The 22597-nt window shown below is 41.5% G+C and overlaps 2 protein-coding genes across 7 annotated transcripts in view; one reads left to right on the top strand and one right to left on the bottom strand.

Annotated features, from left to right (window-relative positions):
* The window catches only part of LOC103158874 (SET and MYND domain containing 4), a 50409-nt gene extending 33314 nt beyond the window's left edge, over nucleotides 1-17095 (bottom strand). Inside the window, exons 1-2 of one of the 5 annotated variants that reach the window (XR_004770875.1) lie at nucleotides 16797-17095; nucleotides 15576-15930 (exon numbers count right to left, since the gene is read on the bottom strand). Coding sequence is in view for 3 of the 5 variants with exons in the window: in XM_027426750.2 (XP_027282551.1) it covers nucleotides 15576-15709 (134 nt within the window). In the remaining 2 variants the exon portion in view is untranslated. Of the gene's footprint in view, nucleotides 1-15575; nucleotides 15931-16796 lie in introns of those variants that run through there. The other 4 variants (XM_027426750.2, XM_027426752.2, XM_027426749.2 and 1 more) reach the window with 4 other exon arrangements.
* Nucleotides 17096-17172: 77 nt separating this feature from the next.
* Rpa1 (replication protein A1) overlaps nucleotides 17173-22597 on the top strand; it is a 57709-nt gene continuing 52284 nt past the window's right edge. For both annotated transcript variants that reach the window (XM_027426755.2, XM_027426754.2), the window contains exon 1: nucleotides 17173-17327. In XM_027426755.2, coding sequence (XP_027282556.1) covers nucleotides 17295-17327 — 33 coding nt within the window. In that variant the 5' untranslated portion in view covers nucleotides 17173-17294. The remainder of the gene's footprint in view (nucleotides 17328-22597) is intronic.

The following is a 22597-nucleotide window of genomic DNA, read 5'->3' as shown; positions in this document are numbered from 1 at the left end:
TGTATTTGTGATAAAAACTTTAGCATTGAGGAATATAGGGCAACTCCTTTGAACTGAAGCAAGCTGCATGTTATAAGCCTATGGTAGCTATCCTAAATGTGTATGAGCAATGGCCACAGCATGAGATGTGTACGTGTGCTATCAAAGGCAAAAAGTCAGTAAGAAGTGCCAATACTGGATCAGAGGATTACTATGTACAGGTATCATTATTTAACCCCAAAATGCCAAGTAGATTGGCACAACAATGAAATAATGTTATAGTATACCAAAGCAGTCATTTATACAGCAATTTCTTAAAAATTCTACCTTTTATTTATAACCCCTAACCATCAATTATAGAATGCAGTTGGGGGAAAATGTTTATACACAATAACAACAAAAGAAACCTTTTAAGTAAAAATAAATCTAGCAGGAAATGTGCAAGACCTATATAAAGAAAACGATAAACCTTTACTTAAGGTCATAAAAGAAACTCCAAGTAAGTGGCAAGACAACCTTTTCCTTGGATGAAAACATTTAATATTGTAAAGATGTCAGCTCTCCCTAAATGAATCTATAAATTTAACACAATCCCAATCAAGAGCCCAACAACATTTTTTATGAAACCCAACCAGCCAATTCTAAAGTTCACATGGGGAAATGTACAGGACATAACAAAGGTTCTGAAGAAGGATAATGGCTGGGGATGTGTGCATCTTGGCCTAATCACATAGCTAGGAAGTCACATTTGTACTGGAGGGTTTCATTATTATTATTATTATTATTATTATTATTATTATTATTATTATTATTAGCTTTTCTAAGACAAGAGGTTTTTTTGTGTAGTCTTGGCTGTCCTGGAACTCACTTTTACACCAAGCTGACCTCAAACTCACAGAGATCCATCTGCCTCTGATTTCCCTGTCTTTTTGTTGTTGTTGTTTGTTTTTTGAGACAGGGTTTCTCTGTATTGTTTTGAAGCCTGTTCTGGGACTCACTTGGTAGCTCAGGCTGGCCTCAAACTCACAAAGATCCGCCTGTCTCTGCCTCCTGAGTGCTGGGATTAAAGGTTTGAGCCACCAACGCCCATTGGTTCTGTTTTTTGAGTGCCCCTTTCCTCCTTGAGTGGAAACTGGATTGATCTCCAGATCACAACAGGCTTGGACAATCAGAGGAGTTGCATATCATAGACCAAAGGGATATATGGGAAATCAAATTTAGGCTAATCTATTCCCATGGCTGGGCATGGCTGAGCACACCTTTACTTCCAGCAATTGGGAGGCAGCAGCTGGAGAATCTCTGTGAGTTCAAGACCAGCCTGGTTTACAGAGTGAGTTCCAGGACAGCCAGAGCTACATAGTGAGACCCCGTCTTAGGATGAAACTATCCAGAAAAAAGCTCTCCTTCTCTGGGGTTAGTAAACTAAGTGGGCATGTCCTGGGCTAAGAATGGGTACATCCTTACCAAATGCAAAGTCTGTTAGATGTTGAAGAAATATGAAATCTGATGGAGTGCTCTGAGCCTTTGTATATAAGGCAGTCTGAAAATATATCTGTTCTTGAAAATTTTAGTTTCATAGTTATAAATATATCAAATTTGGCCTGGGTTTCTGTTAACTTGAAACTCAAAAAAAGTTATAAAATTAATGAAGTCATAGTAATTTAAACTCTTTGGTTTTGGCACACAGAATCTAGAAACAAACTTATAAAATACTTGGGAACTTAATTTTCAATAACTGTGGCATTCTGAAGTACTGGGGACCAGATGGGTCATTCAATAAATGCTGAAGAAAAATTGTTTTGTTTAAAAAAGAAAGAAAGGAAGAAAAAGGTTAAAATACCATCCTAGTTTGGTTCTCTGTTGCTGTGATAAAACCCTGATAAAAGCAACCAGGGGAGGAAAGGGTTATTTGGCTTACAAGTCCTAATAACAGTAAATAATTGAGCAAAGTCAGGATAGGAGTTCATGAAGCTGGATCTGAAGGCAGGAACTGGAGCAGAAACCATGGAGGAAGGCTGCCTACTGGCTTGTTCCCAGGCTTCTCCATAGCTTCTTTTCTTATACTTCTCAAGACCGCCTGCCCCAATGTAGGGCTGCCCACAGTGGGGTGGGCCCTCCTACAACAATGAGCAATCAAGAAAATGCCCCACAGATATGTCCACAAACTAATCCGATGGAGGCAATTCCTCAATCCAGATTACTTCTCCTATATGTCTAGGTATGTGTCATGTTGGCAAAAAAACTAACCAATTACACACAACATTAATTTCAGCTGTGTATGTGTATTGTGACATCACTTTGCATACCTGTGGTGGTTTGAATGAGAATGGACGCCATTGCTTAGTCACCAGGGAGTGGAACTGTTTAAGAAGGATTAGGAGGTGTGGCTTTGTTGGAGGAGGTATGTCACTGGGAGTACGCTTTGAGGTTTCAAAAACTCATACCATGCAGTCTCTTTCTCTCTCTCTCTCATCCCTCCCCTGCTTTTGGATCAGGATGTAAAGTTCTCAATTACTTCTCCAGTACCATGCTTGCTTTTGTGCTGACATCCTTCCTGCCATGATGATAATGGACTAATGCCCTCTAAAACGGTAAGCAAGCTCCAAGTTAAATGTTTTCTTTTATAAGGTTGCCTTGGCCATGGTGTCTCATCACAGCAGTAGAACACTAAGATAACACTGTAGATACATATATTTTTTATCTATCAAGTATATGCCAATAGAGCAGGAACATTTTTTTGGATGGATTAGAGTTAAAAGTATAAAACTATAAGAAAGGTTAGAAGAGGATACAATTTGATAATCTGGATATAGAATAGATCATTACAAACAAAAAATATAACTCAAAAGCTGTAAAGGAAAATGACAAACCAGGCATGTGGTGCACCCTAGCAATCCTAGCGTTTGAGGCTGAGAGAGGAGGAGGAGGATTGCCATGTGTTTCAGGTTAGCCTGGGATATATGAGTTCAGTTCAGCAAGGACTACATAGCAAAACTCTATCTTAAAAAACAAACACAAAAGCTGAGGTGGTGACACATACCTATAGTTTAAGCACTGGAGAGGCAGAGGCAGAAGGATCACCATGAGCTCAAGGTCAGCCTGGTCTACATAGAAAGTTCTAGGATATGTTTACATAGAAAAACTCTGACTTGAAAAAAACTAAGAAACTAGAGAGACTGATCAACAGTTAACAGCACCTGTTGCTCTTGCAGAGGACTTGGGTTCAGTTTCTAGTGTCACAGGGTAATTCACAACCATTTGTAATTCCAGTTCCAAGGGATCCAATACCCTTTTCTGATGTCTGTGGGCACCAGGCACACATGTGGTACACAGACATACATAAAATAAATCTAAAAAAAAAAAAAAAAAAAAAAAAACACCAAAAAAAGGCAAAAAACCCACAACCCAACCCAAATAACAGATATGGTTGTGTGAAAGTTAAAACACCACCACCACACACACACACACACACACACACACACACACACACACACACAATCTGCCAGTGTTCAAGTCCCTATATAATATGGTGCAGTGTTTGCATATAACATGCATATCCTTCCTTACTCTTTACAACATTTCAACATGCTCTAGTGTGTGTCTGTGTGTGGGTGTGTGCTGGGGACCTAGCCCAAGCTTTCACATATGCTAGGTAAGACCTCTTCCATTGGCTCCCATATATTACATACTGATGGCAGAAATGCTTCTGTGTATGTTTATTTTATTGGTTGATAAATAAAGTACCATTGGCCAATAGGGCAGCAAGTTAGGTGGGAGTAGGAGTCGAGGAAGATTCTGGGAAATGTAGTAAAGAGAAGTTTTGTGATCCAGGCAGGAAGTGACATAGCAGCCAGACTCAGAATATAAGCAGGGACAAGCAGGAAATCACACTCTTCCTCCTCCTCTCTTCTCTGTGGAGCCGCCATCTGATCCCAGAAAGAGGACGCATGCTGCCAGCATTCTCCATAAGATAAGTCTTTATAAATATATAGATTAATGGCTATGGTTGATACTTAAGACAGAGCAAGCATATAAGAAATCCTAATTATTGGTCAGCAGCATTGTAACTAATATAAGTCTCTGTATGTTAGTTGGGGCCCTAACGTGGCGGAACTAGGGCGGCTGGTGGAAAGATTTATCCTTACAACTTACGATATCTAAGATAACATAAATGCTGCATACACAGTTGTTATGTTGTATGGTTCAGTGACTAATGACAAGAAAAAGAATCTATATATGATCAGTACAGATGCATCCTAAGGCTATCTACACACATCACACATGCCACACCAGATGTAGAGACTATTGCTCAGACACTGAGTGCTGAGAGAGGGTCTGTGACAAGCAGGAAGCTTAACTGGGTGTGCCTACATATCATGTCAGGTACATGGATTCACTACAGCATGTGTGTGTGTGATTCAATTCATGTTTGGCTGTGGGAGGACTTGCAGGGATTCTTTTTCCTGCCTAATATTTTCCAGTGGAAATGGATGGTTGACTGTACAATGAAAGATATCATAAAGTTTTAAAAGAGAAAAATTAGTAACATACATAGTAAAGTATAGCAAAGATTTAAACAGCCAGACTTATAGATGTAAGATGACCCACTAGCACAATGGACAAAGGACAAAAGGACACAAATAGAAGCAATGCAAATGAGCTTAGTGCCAGAAAAAGGTATATACATACATACATACATACATACATACATACATACATACATATTCTGATTTTGTGGTTCTGGGACTGAACCCAAGGACTGTTGCTTTGGAATGTTGGTGAGAATGAGGAAAACGCCTCTCACATGTTGTTTATTGGAAACTGGTAAAGGGTTTCTGGTGGACAATACGGCAGTAGCTATTCATTTAAGATGCCCATGACCATGGGTGGAGCAATTCTCTGTCCAAGAGTCTATCTTAATTTCTTTCTTTTCTTTTTTTTTTTTTTTTTTGGTTTTTCAAGACAGGGTTTCTTTGTGTAGCTTTGGAGCCTGTCCTGGCACTCGCTCTGGAGACCAGGCCGGCCTCGAACTCACAGAGATCTGCCTGTCTCTGCCTCCTGAGTGCTATGATTAAAGGTGTGCCCAACCTACGCCTGGCTATCTTAATTAATATATTAAGTATGTGCTAAAAAACACACATAAAGATTGTTTACTGTAGCATTGTTTGTAGTAGTTAAACAAAACCAAAAACCAAAAAATACTTAATTGCTCATCAGTAGGAAAAAGAACAACTCAATTGGGCCATAATTATACTATTCTAGTTATATTATACGGCTGTTAAGAAGATTAAGGTGTGATGTTGAAAAGCTGCCACAGAACAATGAACACAATATAATCTAATGGAGAATAAAAAGATATATAATGTATTTATGTACAAAGATATGCAACACAAAAGGACCAGAAAGCTCTTTGACTATAGATCTTTGAAAAGAATGAGAAGAATGTGAAAAGTTCCCCCAAACTCCTGAGTTGGAGGCATGGTCCTCTTAGGAAGTAACTAGATCAGGAATGTTCTGACCTAATCAATGGATTAATTAATTGATAGATTGATAATCTGAAGGCATTACTGAGAGGCGGCAGAAACAAGGTGGGGCCTAGCTGGAGGAAGTTTGTCCCTGGGGGCATGCCCTTGAAGGGCTCTACCTTACTGCTGGTCCTTTGTTTTCTCTGCTCCGTGGCTGGCGTGCAGTGAGCAGCCTCTTCTGCCACAAGCTCCTCCTACTCACATGATACTCTGATTTACTTCAGGTTCAAAGCCACACAGCCACATGACTACTGAAACCGTAAGTCAGAACAAACCTTCCTCCCTCGGGCTTCACCAGGTATTTTATTACAACGATTGAAAACTGAACATAGAAAAGAAGTGCTGACTGTGTGGCTGCTGTGATGGTTTTACCTGGCGATGGAGTTCAGATGCCTTGGGACTGGGTTAGGGGAGGTGTCTAGGGAAGTCTGGAGTCCAGGCTACAGACAGCATAGACACTATGAATTGAACTTACTGATCTACTCTGGTTGGAGCTGGTAACAGAATGTTGACAGAATGCAGGGAATACAGGCTGTGCTCATAAGGTTTCAGACAGGAATAAGCCCTTTCTTGGGCATTGGATTAGAGGCATTCCTGTGACATTGTGACAAAGGACTGGTCTACATTTTGCCATGTCTTGAGACTTTGGAAGGCTGAGTTTAAAGGTGATGATTAATTCACTGGAGTGAATTTTAAGATAGCCCAGGCTACCGCTTGAAAGCTACTGGATGCATTTAACTGGATTTATATTAAGAATTGGGAGCAGAAAGCATGATTAAAGAGGACAGTTTTGGTAGAAAAAAAAAGTTGGGTTTTTTTTGTTTGTTTGTTTTTTGTTTTGTTTGTTTGTTTTGGTTTTTGGAGACAGGGTTTCTCTGTGGCTTTGGAGCCTGTCCTGGAACTAGCTCTTGTAGACCAGGCTGGTCTCGATCTCACAGATCTGCTTCCCCAGTGCTGGGATTAAAGGCATGCACCACCACAACTTAGTTCTTACAGTTAGCTTTTGTACTGCTGCAGCTAAACTACCCGACAGAAGCAGCTGCAGAGGAAAGGGTTCGGGAATTTCCATCTGTGACAGCAGGGAAGACATGCTGGAATAGCTTGCCATTCGGGCAGGAGGTGTGAAGAGGACAGCTGCTTACTGTGTGGCGGATCAGGAAACAGAGAGCTGCCTACACCTTCAGGCCTACCTATCAACCTACCTGTCAGCCAGGCCCTACATCTTAAAGCAGCTACAGTTTATTAAAAGAACACTACCCGCCAGGAACCACGTATCAAACCACCAGTTTGTAGAGGATAAAAATACAAGGAACAAATTACAATGAAAGTGCATGTCAAGATATGGACAAGTCATAGATATTAAAAAGATTAATATTGGCCAGGTGTGGCTGTGCACACCGTTAATGCTGAGCACTTGGAGGCAGAGGCAGGAGGATCTCTGTGAGTTGGAGGCCAGCCAGGTCTACAGTTTCAGGACAGCCAGAGCTACATAGTGAGAGCCTGTCTCAAAACAACCACAACAACAAAAACATAAAAAAGAGACATTTCTGAGGCTTCAGGTTCAATCCCTAGACCCCCAAACATCCAGACAACAAAATGGAGCTGGTGAGATGGCTCAACATCTAGAAGTGCTTGCCAAAAAGATTTGACAACCTTAGTTTGATTCCTGGGACCCACATGGTGGGAGAAGAGAACTAATTCCCACAAGTTACCTCTGAACTCCACACATAAGCCCCCCACAAATAAAGAGAATGAAAAAAAGAAATCTCCAGCCACACACAAGGTTATACATGCCTGTACACCAGCACTCTGGTGTACAGTACACAGCGGAGGCAGGATGATTGACAGTTTGAGACCAAATAGCAAGTACTATGCCAGCCAGGGCAACATATCTTAACCCTGCCTTAAAAAACAAAAATGAACCAAAAAACAATCAAGCAGCAAAAACAACAAAAGCCCAAAGGAGTACTTCATGGTAAAGACAATAATGAAAACGCCCCTTTAAGGACATTTCTGGAGCCAGCACTATCCTTCCAAGTCCTCAGGGGTGCATAAACGACTGAAAGGCTTTCCCTGGAGAAGAGAGCACCAGGGTACACTGCTCTCAGAGCTGCCCATAAAGCTGTTTATCCAGATTCTCATTTATATATTATTTTGAGCTTTAATATATACCAGTTGTTGAACTCAGAATTTCATATACTTTCTAAAATGTCATTCAACCAATATTTATTAATTTAATCTTTTATTTTGTTTGCTTTGAGGAAAAGTCACACTATGTAGCCCAGGCTGGCCTCAAACTCTTAAAATTATTTACTGTCATGTATACTATGTGTGTGCCTGGTGCCACCGGAGGCCAGAAGAGGGCATCAGATCCCCTGGAGCTTGAATTGCAAGCAGTTGTGAGCTGCTGTGTAGGTGCTGGGAATTGAACCTGGGTTCCCCACAAGAGCAGCCAGTGTTCATAACCACTGTGCCATCTCTCAGCCCTCTCTTAAAAATTTATTATGTGTATGGGTGTTTTCTGCCTGCATGTATGTTTGTGCACTGCATATTTACATGGTGCCCTCAGAGGCTAGAAGAGGGCACTGGGTCATTTTTTGTTAGGTTTTATATTGCTGGGATAAAACACCATGATTAAAAATAACTTGAAGAGGAAAGGGTTTATTTCATCTTACAACTCTCAGGTCACACTCCATTACTGAGAGAAGTCAAGGCAGAAACTCAAGGCAGGAACCTGGAGTCAGGAACTGAAGCAGAAGTCATGTAGGAAAGCTGCTCACTGGCTTACTACGCCTGCTTTCTTATACAAGCCAGGACCACCTGGCCAAGAAAGGCAGTACCTACAGTAGACTGGGCTCCTCCACATCAATCATCAGTCAAGAAATTATCTCACAGGCTTACCTACAGGCCAATCTGATAGGGGATATTTTCTCAACTGAGGTTCCTTTTTTCTCAAATGATCTTAGCTGTGTCAAGTTGATCTAAAGACTAGCCAGCTTAGATCCCCTGGAACTGGAGTTACAGGTGATTTTGAGTTGCCACGAGAGTGATGGGAATTGAACCTGGGTCCTCATGCTTCTAACTGCTGACCCATCTCTCCAGCCCCTGGCCTCAAATTCTTGGTGCTCCTGTCTCAGTCTCTCAAGTGTTTGGATTATAAGTCTATGCTATCACCTCACATCCTACTTATCTTATTTTTAATTTAATTTTACTGTGTGTGTGTGTGTGTGTGTGTGTGTGTGTGTGTGTGTGTGTATGTTGTATGAATGTGTGCATCTCTGTGTGCTGGTGCATATGGAGGCCAGAGGATGATGTATGGATGTCTTCCTCAATTGCTTCTTCATCTCATTTCTTGAGACAGGCTCTCTCACTGAACCTGGAGCTTACTTTTTCAGCTAGGCCGTCTGGTGAGCCCCTGGGATCTGGTGGTCTCTATCCCACATCTAAGTAAAATCAGGTTATAGATGTATTCGGTCATGTCTGCCTCATCTTAGTTGTCATCTTGACTGGATTTGTAACCAACTAAAATTCAAGCTGCTGACATTCCTGAGAGGCACTTTCCTTTTTCCTTTTTAATTTATTTTTTATGTGCATTGACATTTTTGTCTGCATGTATAGTTTGGGCAAGGGTGCTAAATCACACAGTTGTGAGATGCCATGTGGGTACCAGGAATTGAATCTAGGTCCTCTGGAAGAGCAGCTGGTGCTCTTAACCAAGGAGCCATCTCTCCAGTCCCAGAGAGGGATTTTCTTATTTAATTTTATGTGTATGACTGCTTTACCTGCATGTATGTATGTACACCATATCTGTGTCCAGAGGTCAGAAGACGTGATGGATCCCATGGGACTGGAATAACTGCTGGTTGGGAACTACCATGAGTTCTGGGAATTGACCCAAGTCCTTTGCAAGAGCAACAAGTGCTCTTAACCACTGAGCCCCACCCACCCCTATCCCCTGTGAGTGAGTTTCTCCTCCCCACCCCCCTTTTTCTCTAGAGACAGAGTTTCCCTGTGAATCAGTCCTAGAACTCACTCTGTAGACCAGGCTGGCCTCGAATTCACAGAGATCCACATTCCTCTGCCTCCCAAGTGCTGGAACTAGAGGTGTGAACCACCACTGCCTGGCTTGAGTGAGTTTCTTTCTTTTCTTTTTTTTTTTTAAACTAGTTTATTTAAATTTATTTTATGTGCATTGGTGTGAAGGTGTTAGATCTCCTGGAACTGGAGTTACAGACAGTTGTGAGCTGCCATGTGGGTGCTGGGAATTGAACCCAGGTCCTCTGGAAGAACAGCCAGTGCTCTTAACCGCTGAGCCATCTCTCCAGCCCCCTTGAGTGAGTTTCTTGATCACATCATTTAAAGTGAGAAGACCCACACTAAATGTGGATAGTACCTTCTAGTGGTGGCCCAGATAAAAGGACATGGAGAAAGAAACCTTGCCATTTTGCCTGTTTGCCTTGACTCTTGCTGGCAAGTTCACCTGTCCTGTTGTTGAGACATTCTTTTGCTGATATTACAAGCAACTTCTTCCAACTTCCAATGTAGACTGAAGACCAGAAGCTTTCCAGGAATCCTGAAGGCCTTTCAGCTGGGTCAGCTGAGACACCCAGCTTTGTGTACTGAGCAACTACTAGATTCTCAGCCCCTCCAGTGTCAGACAAGCCACTGTTGGATCACCCAGACCATATTAAGTAAGTCAATCTAGTAAACCCCATTTTAATGCATATATTCTGCCAAGTATTGTGGTACACATCTTTAATGCAGCACTAGGGAGGCAGAGGCAGATGGATCTCTGAGTTCAAGGCCTGCCTGGTCTACAGAGTGAGTTCCAGGACAGCCAAGGCTACACAGAGAAACTCTTATCTCAAAACAAAACAAAAAAAACCAAATAAAACAAAAATCATATATTCATTCTATCAGTTCTATTACTTTAGAGAATTCTAATGAGTGTAGGTACCAGGGTTTTGAACTCAAGGTCTTCATGTTTAGGCAGCATGCTTCCTTCTGCTAGCACTAGTGAGGCTGAGGCAGAAGGATCAAACTTGAGGTTAGCCTGAGCTACATGGACAGACACTTTCTTAAAAAAAAAAAAAAAAACCCACAAAATTCAGTATAGCTACTTTTTCACTGATCCTTGGAAGACCAATAGTCTTCCTGAGCTTCATTTTGAGAGCCTAGAAAGAACTCTCCATTTCTTTAGGCCCCAAGGTTTTAGTCTTAGGGGACTCTGAACTTGGATCTGTGGCTTGTCACATCACATTCATTCAACATCTGGCAAACGTCTTGACAGAGAGATCATTTGTGTTTGCTGCAGTGTCCTTTCTGGCTGTGGGATTTTGCTCCTCCACTATAAGACTGAAGGTTTTACTCCACCTTTTTAATTGTCTTTCTGTTTCTGAGAACTGGGGAAAACTGGTTTTGTTTTCAGGCTATGAATTTGCCCATTTGTCAATCCACCAGATCAGACCCAAATGACTTCTAAGAGTCTGTCAACTTCCCTTTCTCCCAGAATGGTCACTTTGCTGGGTTCATCCTCATTCCTTGGTCTACAATTTATCCTCAGGAAAGAAAATAGCTAATGATCACTAAGAAGCAGTCTTTCCCTTCAGAAATTTTAGTTCATCTAGACCTTGCTATTATCTAATGTCTGTAAAATATGTTTGTTGCAGTAGAATTTTTTTAGTTGTCTTGGGAACATTGCCTGCTGTGTCCTATTTGCCAATACATACTGCAAAAGCAAGATTTGAGAATAGATTTAATGCTGAATATAAGGGAGAAGGAAAGAAATTAGCCAGTTTCTAGGTTGTAACTGGATTGTAACTGGTATAGTTCAATAAGAGAGTCTGTAAGATGCTCTGATGTAGGCTGGGCTAGGGATATCATGAATTAGTCTGTTCTTTCTTGTCTATGAAGGCAAGGTCTCACGTAGTCTATGATTGTCTCACACTTGGCTTTATAAATGACCTTGAACTTGTGATCCTCCTTCATGTTGGCATTATAGGTATGTGCTACTAGGCCTAGCTTACAAATTTAGTTTTTCAATACAGAATAGCTCTCTGATAGTTAGCTTTAATTGTTAATGTGACAGAACCAAGAATCATCTAGGAAGAGTCTCCATGAAGGGACTGTCTACACTGGGGTGGGCTAGGGGCTGGTTGATAAGGGATTATCCTGCTTGTAAATTGATGTGGGAAGACCCAGCCCACGGTGAGCAGTAGCATTTCCTGAGCAGGAGGTCTCCAGCATATCTGAGAGGAGGAAGCTTGCTAAGAGCAAGGAGGCAAGCAAGCCAGGATCCAGGTGCTTATTCTTTCTCTGTTCTTGGCTGTGAATATGATGCTCTTAGTCCCTGCCTTGACTTTCCAGAAATCATGGACCATATCCCAAGCTGCAAGGCAAATAAACCTTTTCCTCTTCCAAGTTGCTTTATGCTAGGATATTTTATCACAGCAACAGAAATGAAACTAGAACAGGTTCTAAAATTTCCAGGTTAGGAACTGAATCTGTTGTAATTCACTAGGATGGGAACCACTGGAAAGGAATCTGATTTTGATGGCAAAATCATGTGTTTGTTTCTGAATGTGCTGAATTCTTAAGTATCTTTGAGATTTTCAAGAAGTTAGCTAGATTTATAGATTTTTTGTCTCAAAAAAGAGGTCAGGGGTTAAGATACATTTTAAGGACATTTCAGAGAAATGATGTCACTGGTCTGAATTCAACTACCTCAGTTGAGAATACAAAGTGAAAACGGAAGGGAGTCCAGGCTAGTCTTGAGGAATTCCTTCATTAAACAGATAAACCCCCCTCTTTAATTTACATTCCTACCAATGCATCGAATATTCAAATGATTCTTGTTGCATATTACATTTTCTGTTAGTAAACCAGACTGATTCATCTAGGCAAAACTCTGCCTATTATCCATACTTTCATCAGTTCCTTAGCATTTTTGAAATTCTGTAAAGGGAATCCACAGATCCTGTAGGCCGCTTTAGACATTTTTCATTTTTTTTTCCAAGTTGCAGGTCCTGATTCAGTGGGTCATGAAATGAATTTAGTGGGTTCTGATTAGCATTTCAAAATGAGGTAAACAGAGGGTGAACAGTCACAGTACAGCACAGGCAGTGAGCATCCACACATTCTTGCTGGGTGACTTCACCAGTTTGATGGTTCTAAAGGCCACAGAGCTCTCCCAGGTTTGTATCTCTTTCCCAGGCCTCTTCTTAAATTCCAAACATGTTTAAACATTGCCATTAGGTATCCACTGGACACATGCAACTCAAATATGAAGTATGGATCTTTGTTCCCCATATGTGGTTACCAGATATGGCAACATCATCCTCTACCTTCTCCCTGGGGCCATGTTACTTCTCACATTCTATTACACAACACATTTCATCTCAAGAACTGCTATTAAATCTACCTCAGAATCCAAATGCTTTTTCCTACCCTAACTACGGTCACTTTGGCCTACATTCATCTTCTCATTGGGGTTATAGCAGTGGCCTTCCAGTGTCTCTGCTTCTACTCTGGCTCCTTCTGCTGTCTGTCCTTAACACGGCAGACAGTGAAGCTTTAAAACAGGGCTCAGGGTCAGTGAGATTGTTCAGACCTAAGGCACTTCCTGCCAAGTCTGATGACCTGAGTTTAATCCCTAGAACCCACATGATAGAAGGAAAGAACCACCTGGCAAAGTTGTCCTCTGACTTCCACATGTAAGCTGTGGCACGTGCATGCATATGCCACACACACATACACAAAAGTAAAAGAAATTTAAATAGAAAATCATTAAAAAGAAGAATCAGGGCTCAGCCAACTTTTCATGTAGAAGGCTAGATTATTTAGGCTTTGTAAACCAAGAAGAAAATTTTAAGCTATTATAGTTATTCATTCAGCAAGCAGATTTCTTCTTTTGACAAAATTTAAAATATAATAGTAGAATATAATTTTTATAATATAAGTCTACTAATGACAACAATGGGATTATTTTCTTTTTGGAATTTCTATTTATTACTATTGTTAGTGTTGTGTGTGTATTCATATTCGACAGCATCTGTGTGGAGTTGGATCTCTCTTTCTACCTTTATGTGGTAGGATTGAACTTTAGGTTTCAAGGATTGAACTCAGGTCACCAAGCTTGCATATTAGATGGTCAGGCTTGTTTCCTACAGAAGCAAGCATTTTCTTGCTAAGCCATTTCACTGGCCTTTTTTATTAAAAACAAAAACATAACCCATGTTATTTTTGCTTAATTAGGGTTCAAGGCCAATGCTCCTTACCCTAAAATGAACTGCAAATGTTTATCTGGTAAAAGCATTCTTAGTTGTGGTCCTAAGAGAAAACATACAGTTGGATGGACCTTATCTGGCAGTCTTAGTTTGCTCATCTCTACTTGAAAATACAGTCATCTCACATTACTCTTCCCTCAAGCCTCCGACAACTAGTTTTCTACTGTTGTTCAACAAATTCCACAAACTGAGCAGCTCAACACAGCTGCCATTTATTACCTGAACAGTCCTGTGGGTCAGAAACCTGAGCCTCTCTGCTCAGGTTCTTACAATGTGAGAATCCTCTTTGGAAGGCCTGGGAAAGACTCCCAGGCTCACTGGGTTGCTGGCAGACGTCAGTTTCTGTGATTGTCTGAGGTCATTACTTCCTATAGCATGTGCCACCTGTGTTTCCCCAGTACCCACTGTGTCTGTTACTATTTTCTGTCTACTCTCTGAGCTCATTCTGCTGTGATGCAGACGAGCTGAGCTTTTGTGCTATTGCTTGAATCTGCTGGGTGCAAATACACTCATCTCCTTTCCTGGTGATCTTTGTCATTTGATGTTTTTGTCCCAATTTTTATTATATGTGCTACTGAAACAATCACTATTTTTTTTTTTTTTTTGAGACAGGATCTCACTATATAGTCCATACTGGCCTGGAACTCTCTAAATAGACCAGTCTACTGCCTCCAGAGTGCAGGGGCTAATATTATTGATTGCCACTGAGCAATCAATAATATTGACTGAACAAGTGATCATGTGGTGCTCAGCCCCAACTGATACATTTACAACATAACTCTTGCAGCTAAGGCTCAGGGAACATGGAGGAAGAAGAGGGTGGAAAGAGACTCTTAGAGCCACAGAAAGTCTGCTATGAGATTGCATCTCCTAGAAATGCCAGGGGAGCTACACCTATGAAGACTCAACAGCATGGCTGCCTAAACAAGACCTGACTGAATAAGGATGACACCAATATAAAGGTTAACCTGAAAGGGGGAAAAATTCTCACAGGGGCCCAATGTTAGATATACTACAAGCAACTAAGGAATGTTGAGAGTGGGAGAAATAACAGTCTCCTCCAGGAAACCAGCCTCTAGTTGGCTATTCAGTACCAAGTGGTCAGTCCTAAAGTCATACACATACAAACAGGCAGATTGTAGTTATATATTTAGAAATACACACACACACATACACTATAACTTAAAATAAGATGAGGTCATGAATTTGAGAGAGAGCAAGAACAAGGTGGGAAGGGGTACATGGGAAGGTTGGAGGGAGGAAATGATGTAATTTCAGAATATTCAAAATTAAAAATAATATTAATTGAATAACTGAAATGGGAAATTCCACTGTTTTCTACATATGCACATGTTTATTAGGTTGTGATGTAAAATGTTTATTTTACTAATGAATGTAGCCCATAGAATTTGAAAATTACTGGGGCTAGACTATATGACCTTTAGGGTTCTTTCCCAACTATCGCATTTAATGAATTTCTTTGGGCAGCTACACAATATGCACCATATAGTCTTTGAGTGACAGAAAGGTTTATGGCCTTGGGACTACAGCAAGACACTAAATTCCTGAAATATAACCCATACCAAAATAGCAAACTAGTCATCCCTACACATTCTGTAATCACAGACTAGGGAGAAATGTGAAAACAGACAAGGACTGCTCAGTGCCCCATAATACAAAAAACACAAAGCTACTCTTCCAATCAGAACAAGATATAACTTCAGATCAAATGACAAGAGACAACGTTTTCCAGATCAAAATTTCCCTAAGGTTTCCATTCACTTACTGAAGAAGGGAAGAGGAATGAAGAAAGATGCCACTCAAAGTCTCTGCTGTAGAAATTTCGTCCTGCACAGACTTCGGGAGTAAAGCCCACTTGTTAAGAAGGTAGGATTTCCACTCATCCACAGGCAAATCCATGCTGTCTTAGCTCTGCAATGTCAGAAAATAAGCACTCAGCTTTCTATAAATGCACAATTGTAGAAAAATGGAGATTTCATCCAAGCAAGTGAGAAGCAGCAAAATCAACTCTTCAGGTCTTCTCTATAGTTTCTGATATGCCGAAGCAGATAGAATCGGTGGTACCAAGTCACTGGACATCCTGTCACGCAGAAATATTCTTTGGAAGACTGTTCGAGAAACTATGGTAGATAGTGGTTATATAAACATATTTTTGGATTCATATTCCAGTCTTTCTAGACCTATTTACCCTAGTTGTCCAAGGCCTTCACCCCAGCAACTATGAAGTTAAAGTTTCAATTTCTTTCTTTCTTTCTTTTTTTTTTTTTTGGAGCCTGTCCTGGCACTCGCTCTGGAGACCAGGCCAGCCTCGAACTCAGAGATCCGCCTGCCTCTGCCTCCTTAGTCCTGGGATTAAAGGAATGCGCCACCAACGCCCAGCAAAATTTTAATTTCTAAGATGGTTCAGTTTTCTGTTTCAACCTCCAGATCTTTCTTTCAGCTCATAGCTCAGGCTTTTGCTGTTTTTTTTTGTTGTTGTTGTTTTGTTTTGTTATTTCTTTTTGAGATCGGGTCTTCCTATATAGCCCTGGCTGGCTTCAAACTCACAGAAATCTGTCTGCTTCTACCTCCTGAGCAGTATACCACTCCAGATCCCCAAATTTTTATTTTTGAGGGTCTCATGTAGTTTAGGCTGACCACGAATTTACAGTGTTGTTAGGGATGACCTTGAACTTTTGCTGCCTTCGCATCCCAGGGGCTGGAATTACAGACAACACTCCAGACTCTCCAGTACTTTTGCGTAGGCCATTCGTGCTTTTAGGAACACCATTACCCTCTCTAGGAATCCATCTGACAAATTCCCATGCAATTTGACTCAGTTTAAACCGCATCTCCTCTCCAAAGCTTCACTGATCCCCCCTCCCCCACCCCGGAACTTCACCACACATGTGACCTTTATCGCGTCTCCCCTGAGGCGGGGCTCATGGTGCCTCAAATCCCAGGTCGGACAACGCTCTTCTGAGGGCGGGGACTGAGTCTGATTTACCTTGTTTATCCCACAGTGTCAAGCTCTGGGCCTGGCACGCGAACGGGGCACGCACTGCGTGATGAAGGACTCAAGTCACTGCTTTGACTATATTTAGCAGCAGAGTTACCAACGCACAGGTCCGATTGTCCCCTGGGCTGCCATTCTGTCCAACCGCCAAACGGGCGGGCAAACTTCCGACAGCTGGCAAGAGACCCGCTCAGCCGCACCGCGCAGACACAGTCGTACCGTGGTCCAGCGCCCCGCCCTCGGTTCCCGCCATCCCGCCATCCCGCCACTAGGCCTCGAACCCGGCCTCACGGGTCACGTGCTCCGCCCGCCGCGCGGTAGCCAATGGGGTGGCTGCCGGCGCCTAGGCCCGCCCCTCGTACCGCGCGCACGTTGGGGCTGGGAGATGCACGCACAGAGGCTTTGACCAATCGGTGAGCAGCCCGCGGTACCCCGGCAGTGAAGCTCGGGCAGTGCTGGAGCTCCAGCGCGGGAGTTAGTGAGGCAGCCATGGTGGGACACCTGAGCGAGGGGGCCATTGCGGTAAGGAGACAACCCGGGACCGGGCCGATGGCTCTGGCAGCACGGGCCTGGAGCGGTGCAGAGCAGACAGGGGAGGGAGCAGACGGGAGAGCCTCGGGGAGGATATTGCGTGGCCTCGGGGGAAGCCTCCCGGGGTCTCTGGTCAATACTCTTTCCGCGAGGCATCCCGGTTCCGCATACAAGCTCACGTTTCTTTTACTGCCTACGAAAACTAGACAAACATGCTCCTATTTACCTTCTGCGGCCTCTCTTTCCTTTCTTTCGCATCACCTCCAAACTTTTCTAGAGTTGTTTGTTTTCTTTACCTCCTCAACTCTTGACTCAGATTAGACTTTTCACTGGTCACGAGAGAAAACGTTGTCAGAAGTCGCCAGTGGCTTCCCAAGTAGCCAAGTCGGAAGACGTTTTTCGGTTTTCAGCTGACCTTATTGTTTGGGCTTGCTGGCCATTGCTTCTTTCTGCTAACACTACTCTCTTGCTAGGGTTCTGTGACTTAACGTCGGCAGCTCTTTCCTTGCAGGCCCGTATGTAAGTTTTTGTTGACTCAAAGCCCTGTGTAGACTAGGTCTTCATCTGCATGTCAATTCTTAATTTTTTTCTGCTGAGCTACCTTCGATCTAAACGACTCTCTCTGCCCTCTACCCTCAGAGTCATCTCAAATTGAACATATATCAGCAAATCCATTATGTCCTTTAGTCTGAATTTTAAAAAGAATTACGTGTGAATGTATGTATATGCACGAGTGCATATGTTTGATGTGGTGGGGATGGCGAATGTGCCTGGGAAGCCAGGGGACAACTTCCTGAAGTTTTTGGTTAGATCCCCACTTCTCTGGGGATTGAACTCAGGTATCAAGGCTTGCACAGCAGGCACCTTTACCCACAGGGCCTTCTTGCTGGCCCTCAGTCTGAATTTGTGGATGTCTCTGTCTCAGTGAATTACACCATTTTTTAATTTATACTCATTAGAAACTAAGGAATCCATCTCCCTACATTATGCCTGACTGGATGCCTAACTCCATCACCAATTGAAGTCTGTTTTAACTCCCCACAGATCTCTATTTTACATCGCACTGGAACAATCATTTGTTGTCTGAACTAGTCAGTTTCATTCAACACACTCTCTTCCCCACAGTCCCTGCTTACTGACCCCTTGACAGGCCTTGTCTTTTTTAAAAAAAAAAAAAATAAATAAATTCTTGCCCTAGAGGCTACTGATCATTATTCCTATTTTTTTTTTTTTTTTTTTTTTTTGCTAAAAGACATTCCAGTTCAGCTCAGTTGTTACTGAGTTGGTTGGCAAAGTAACTAGACTGAATCCATTTATTTTGAGACGTTTAATTTCTTTTTGTTCCCGTATTATAGTATATATGACTTTGGGCAACATTCTGAACTCTTTCTCTTGTCTGTAAAATAAGGGTGGTACTGAGTACCCATTGCACAGGGCTAGTTAGAGGATTGTGTTTCTGAACTTAGTGTTTATCCCCTGCTAACATCGCATCATCACAGATGTAAATGCACGTTTATTTGACTTGTATTAATTACTTTGTGGTTCCTATACTAGGTTGTAGAGACAGGCCTACAACCACGTCCCGTGTCCCTTCTTTCAAGTTTTAGTGCCTAGTAAATGTTTACTAGATGTATGAATGAGTGAAACAATGGAAAGAAAGGGATAAAGGTGGAAGGGAGAAAAGAACCAGCTTAGAAGAAAATAAACGGGAAAAATAGTTGTCAGAAAGCAGAAAGGGCTCTTTGGCTACATTAGGGATGTATTAATGTTGAAGCTGGGATTTGAGTTTTGAATTGTCCTGATTAATATTATGGCTGCCACCTTGTACCCTTAAGGCAAATTACAAATGACTTTTTACTTTTATAAAGAATGATCGAAAAAGACAAACATGATATGTACTCACCCATATGTGGATTTTAGACATAGAGTAAGGGATTACCAGCCTACAATCCACACTGTCAGAGAAACCAGTAAACAAGGAGGACCCTAAAAGAGACAAACTTTGTCTCCTGGAGAAGGGGAAAGGGTCACAATCCTCTGAGCAAATTGAGAACATGGGAAGAGGGGGAGGGAGCTACGAGAATGAGAAGGGAAGAAGAGGAAAGATGCAGAGGTCATGAGGGAGCAGAAAGGTTGAGTCAGGTGTAGATTAGAAGAAAGGATATTCAATCGGTAGGGTTTTAGTTGGGGGGGGTGGTAGGGGAGGAAGGGAGGGAGAAGGGAACTGGGATTGTCATGTAATTCAATCTTGTTTGTAATTCAAAGAAAAAAAAAAAGAATGTTCGTGGGTTGGAGAGATGTCTCAGAGGTTAAGGGCACTGGCTGCTCTTCCAGAGGTCCTGAGTTCAATTCCCAGAAACCAGATGGAGGCTCACAACCATCTATAATGAGATCTGGTGCCCTCCTCTGGTCTGCAGGAATACATTCAGAGAATGCTGTATAAATAAATAAATCTTAAAAAAAAAAGAATGTTCATAGGGTTATTTAAATAATTTGATAAAGTTTTTCTTAAATAGAAACATTTTAGAAAACTGTTTCCGACATTGGGTGAAATACTACTTAGACTTTGATCATTAAGTCGTGGGATTTTTATTTATTTATTTTAGGTTTTGTAAGTAAAAAATGTTTTTGTTTGTTTTTAAAGACAATCCAGGCTGGCCTTGAATTTACAGTGATAACTGCCTCTTCTGGGAGTGCTGGGATTAAAGATGTGCCATCATGCCAGGCTCCATAGTGTTTTAATATGTGTTGACGGTGATGGATTGTGGAGACCCCTGGTTACCTGATTATTAGCTAACAAGTGTCATTTTAGCACAAAAGCTTCAGGCCCCAAATGGTTAAGCAAATGGCTGAAAATAGAGTTATTTGGGGGTAGAAGTTATGATAAAATGAGGTTATGCTTGGAACTAATGTGATAAGTAGGATAAGTACAAGACTATATACTTACTGTCCCCAGGGGTGGAGATCGAACCCAGGACCTCAGATGTGTACACTAGGCAAGCACTCTACTGCTAAACTATACTCCTGGACAGCCCATTGTGTATATCTTTACATAATTTAGTTATAGAGAGAAAAAGGCAAGGAAATTAATATTTTTATGATTTCCAATATCAGTTCATTTTTTATTATTAATGTCACTTTTTACAGCCAAAGGTGTTAAAATGCAAAGAGGTATAAACTGTCCATTCCTTTGACTGTTATATTTTGTTGCTTCGTTATTTTTACTAGTAAGTTTTTTGGAAATTTTAATATATATATTATATGGATGTTATGTCTACATATACTTCTGCATACCAAAGAGCATCAGATTGCTTTGTTATAGACAGTTGTGAGCCACCATTGAGTGCTAGGAGTTGAACTCAGAATCTCTGGGAAGAGCAACCAGTGCTCTTACCCTTGAGCCGCCTTTTCAGCCCCAATTTAAATACTTTTAAGTGTTTGTGTTATGCTGTGTCCCAGAGAATATTTTTCCTTTGAGTGTTTATGATGCGTTTTAAATTAAGAACAGTAAAGTAATGACAGATGTGGTTTTAAGGTTGAACAGAATGGAAAGGTGCTTAATGAAACCATTGCCCTTTGCTTCACCTTGCTCAGTGGCTTATTTGTTTGTTTATTTTTTGGGGGAGACAGGGTTTCTCTGTGCAGCCCTGGCTGTCCTAGAACTCACTGTTTAGACCAGGCTGACCTCGAACTCAGAGACCCACCTGCCTCTGCCTCCCAAGTGCTGGGATTAAAGGTGTGTGTCACCACTGCCTGGCTGACAGTGTTTTTAAAACAGGGTCTTGCCATGTAGTCTATGGCCTCTGCCTCACTGTGGAGCCCAGACTAGCTTCCACCTGTGGTAGTCCTCCTACCTCTGTAGTGCTGGGATTACAAGTGTGAGCTATCACACCCAGGGCAGAAATAACTTTTCAAAGAAAAAGTTGTTCATGGGGGCCTGCAACATGGCTCAGTGGTGAAGTATCAAGCCTCATGTTCAGAGTTTGATCCCCAGCACCTGCACGGTAGAAGGAGGGGACTGACTCATGCATGTTGTCCTCTGATCTACACGCACACTATGAATAAGGATTAAAAAACAACAGTCTTCCAGCTGGGTTCTGTGGAACATTTCTGTAAACGAAGTAAGGCAGAGGTTGAAAATTCAAAACCAGCTTAGGCTGCATAGTAAGATCCTGTCTCAAAAAGGATAAAGGAAGAAAAAAGGTCCAGAGATGTAGCCAAGTTGGTAGAGTGCTTGCATGCTTTTCGTGAAGCCCCGGGTTTAATCCCCAGCATTGCACAAAATTTCTAATGTGGTGGTTGGTCTGGGTCAGTCATCTCAGAACTTGAGAGGATTGGTACTTATCTACACAGTAAGTTCAGTGCCAACCTGGTCCGTATGATACCCTCCCCAAAAAGTACACAAGGATGGGGGATTTGTGCTTTCAGTTTTGCTTTTTTTTTTTTTTTGGAGAAACGGTCTCATTATGCTACACAGATTGGCTTTGAACTCCTGGCCTCAGTCATTTCCTGTTTCAACCTGCTAAATAGCTGGGACTACAGGCCTGTACTATACTAAACCCAACTTTATTTTTATTTTTTGGCTATTGTAAATGAAGATGCTTTGAACATTTATGCGAAAATCTTTCTACATATAAATATTTAAATATATCACGTATAAATTATTCATAACATACATAAATTATGTAATATGTATTAAGTTTCTTGTATATGTAAAGTAATCCAGATATTTACAGATAAATATCTGAGAGTGCAGTTGCTAGGTCATATGGTAACTGAATGCTTAATTTGATAGAAATCTCCAACTTTTCCACAGTGTTTATGAAAATTCTAGTTGCCACTGCTCAGTGCCAATCAATCTCTGTGTTTTGCTATCCTGATGAATGTGTGAGTGTAATGCTGGCTCACTGTCATCTTTGTATTTCCTTGATTAGGAATGACATTGAATATCCTTCAGTGTCTTTATTGTCCATTTGTATAGCTTATGAAGTGTCTACATTTTTTTTTGTTGTTGTTGTCTTGAATTTGGTTTTGTTTAGAATGTAGTAGTTCATCCCAGTGCAGGAGAAGCTGGGGGATCAGGAGCTCCAGGCTAGCATAAGCTACAGAACAAGCGCATGTCCTGAAGTTTGTGGCATTAATGAGTTGGAGGAATTTATTTTGTGCATGTCTTTTGTTAAATATAAACATCACAACCATTTTCGCTTTCATTTAAGGTTGTTTTGTTTTGAGACAGGGTTTCTCTGTGTAGCTTTAGAGCC

Source organism: Cricetulus griseus, chromosome 7, assembly GCF_003668045.3.
Source record: "Cricetulus griseus strain 17A/GY chromosome 7, alternate assembly CriGri-PICRH-1.0, whole genome shotgun sequence".
Taxonomy (NCBI): Eukaryota; Metazoa; Chordata; class Mammalia; order Rodentia; family Cricetidae; genus Cricetulus; species Cricetulus griseus.
The sequence above is the reverse complement of the archived record's forward strand: the minus strand, read 5'-3'. Positions and strand labels throughout refer to the sequence as shown.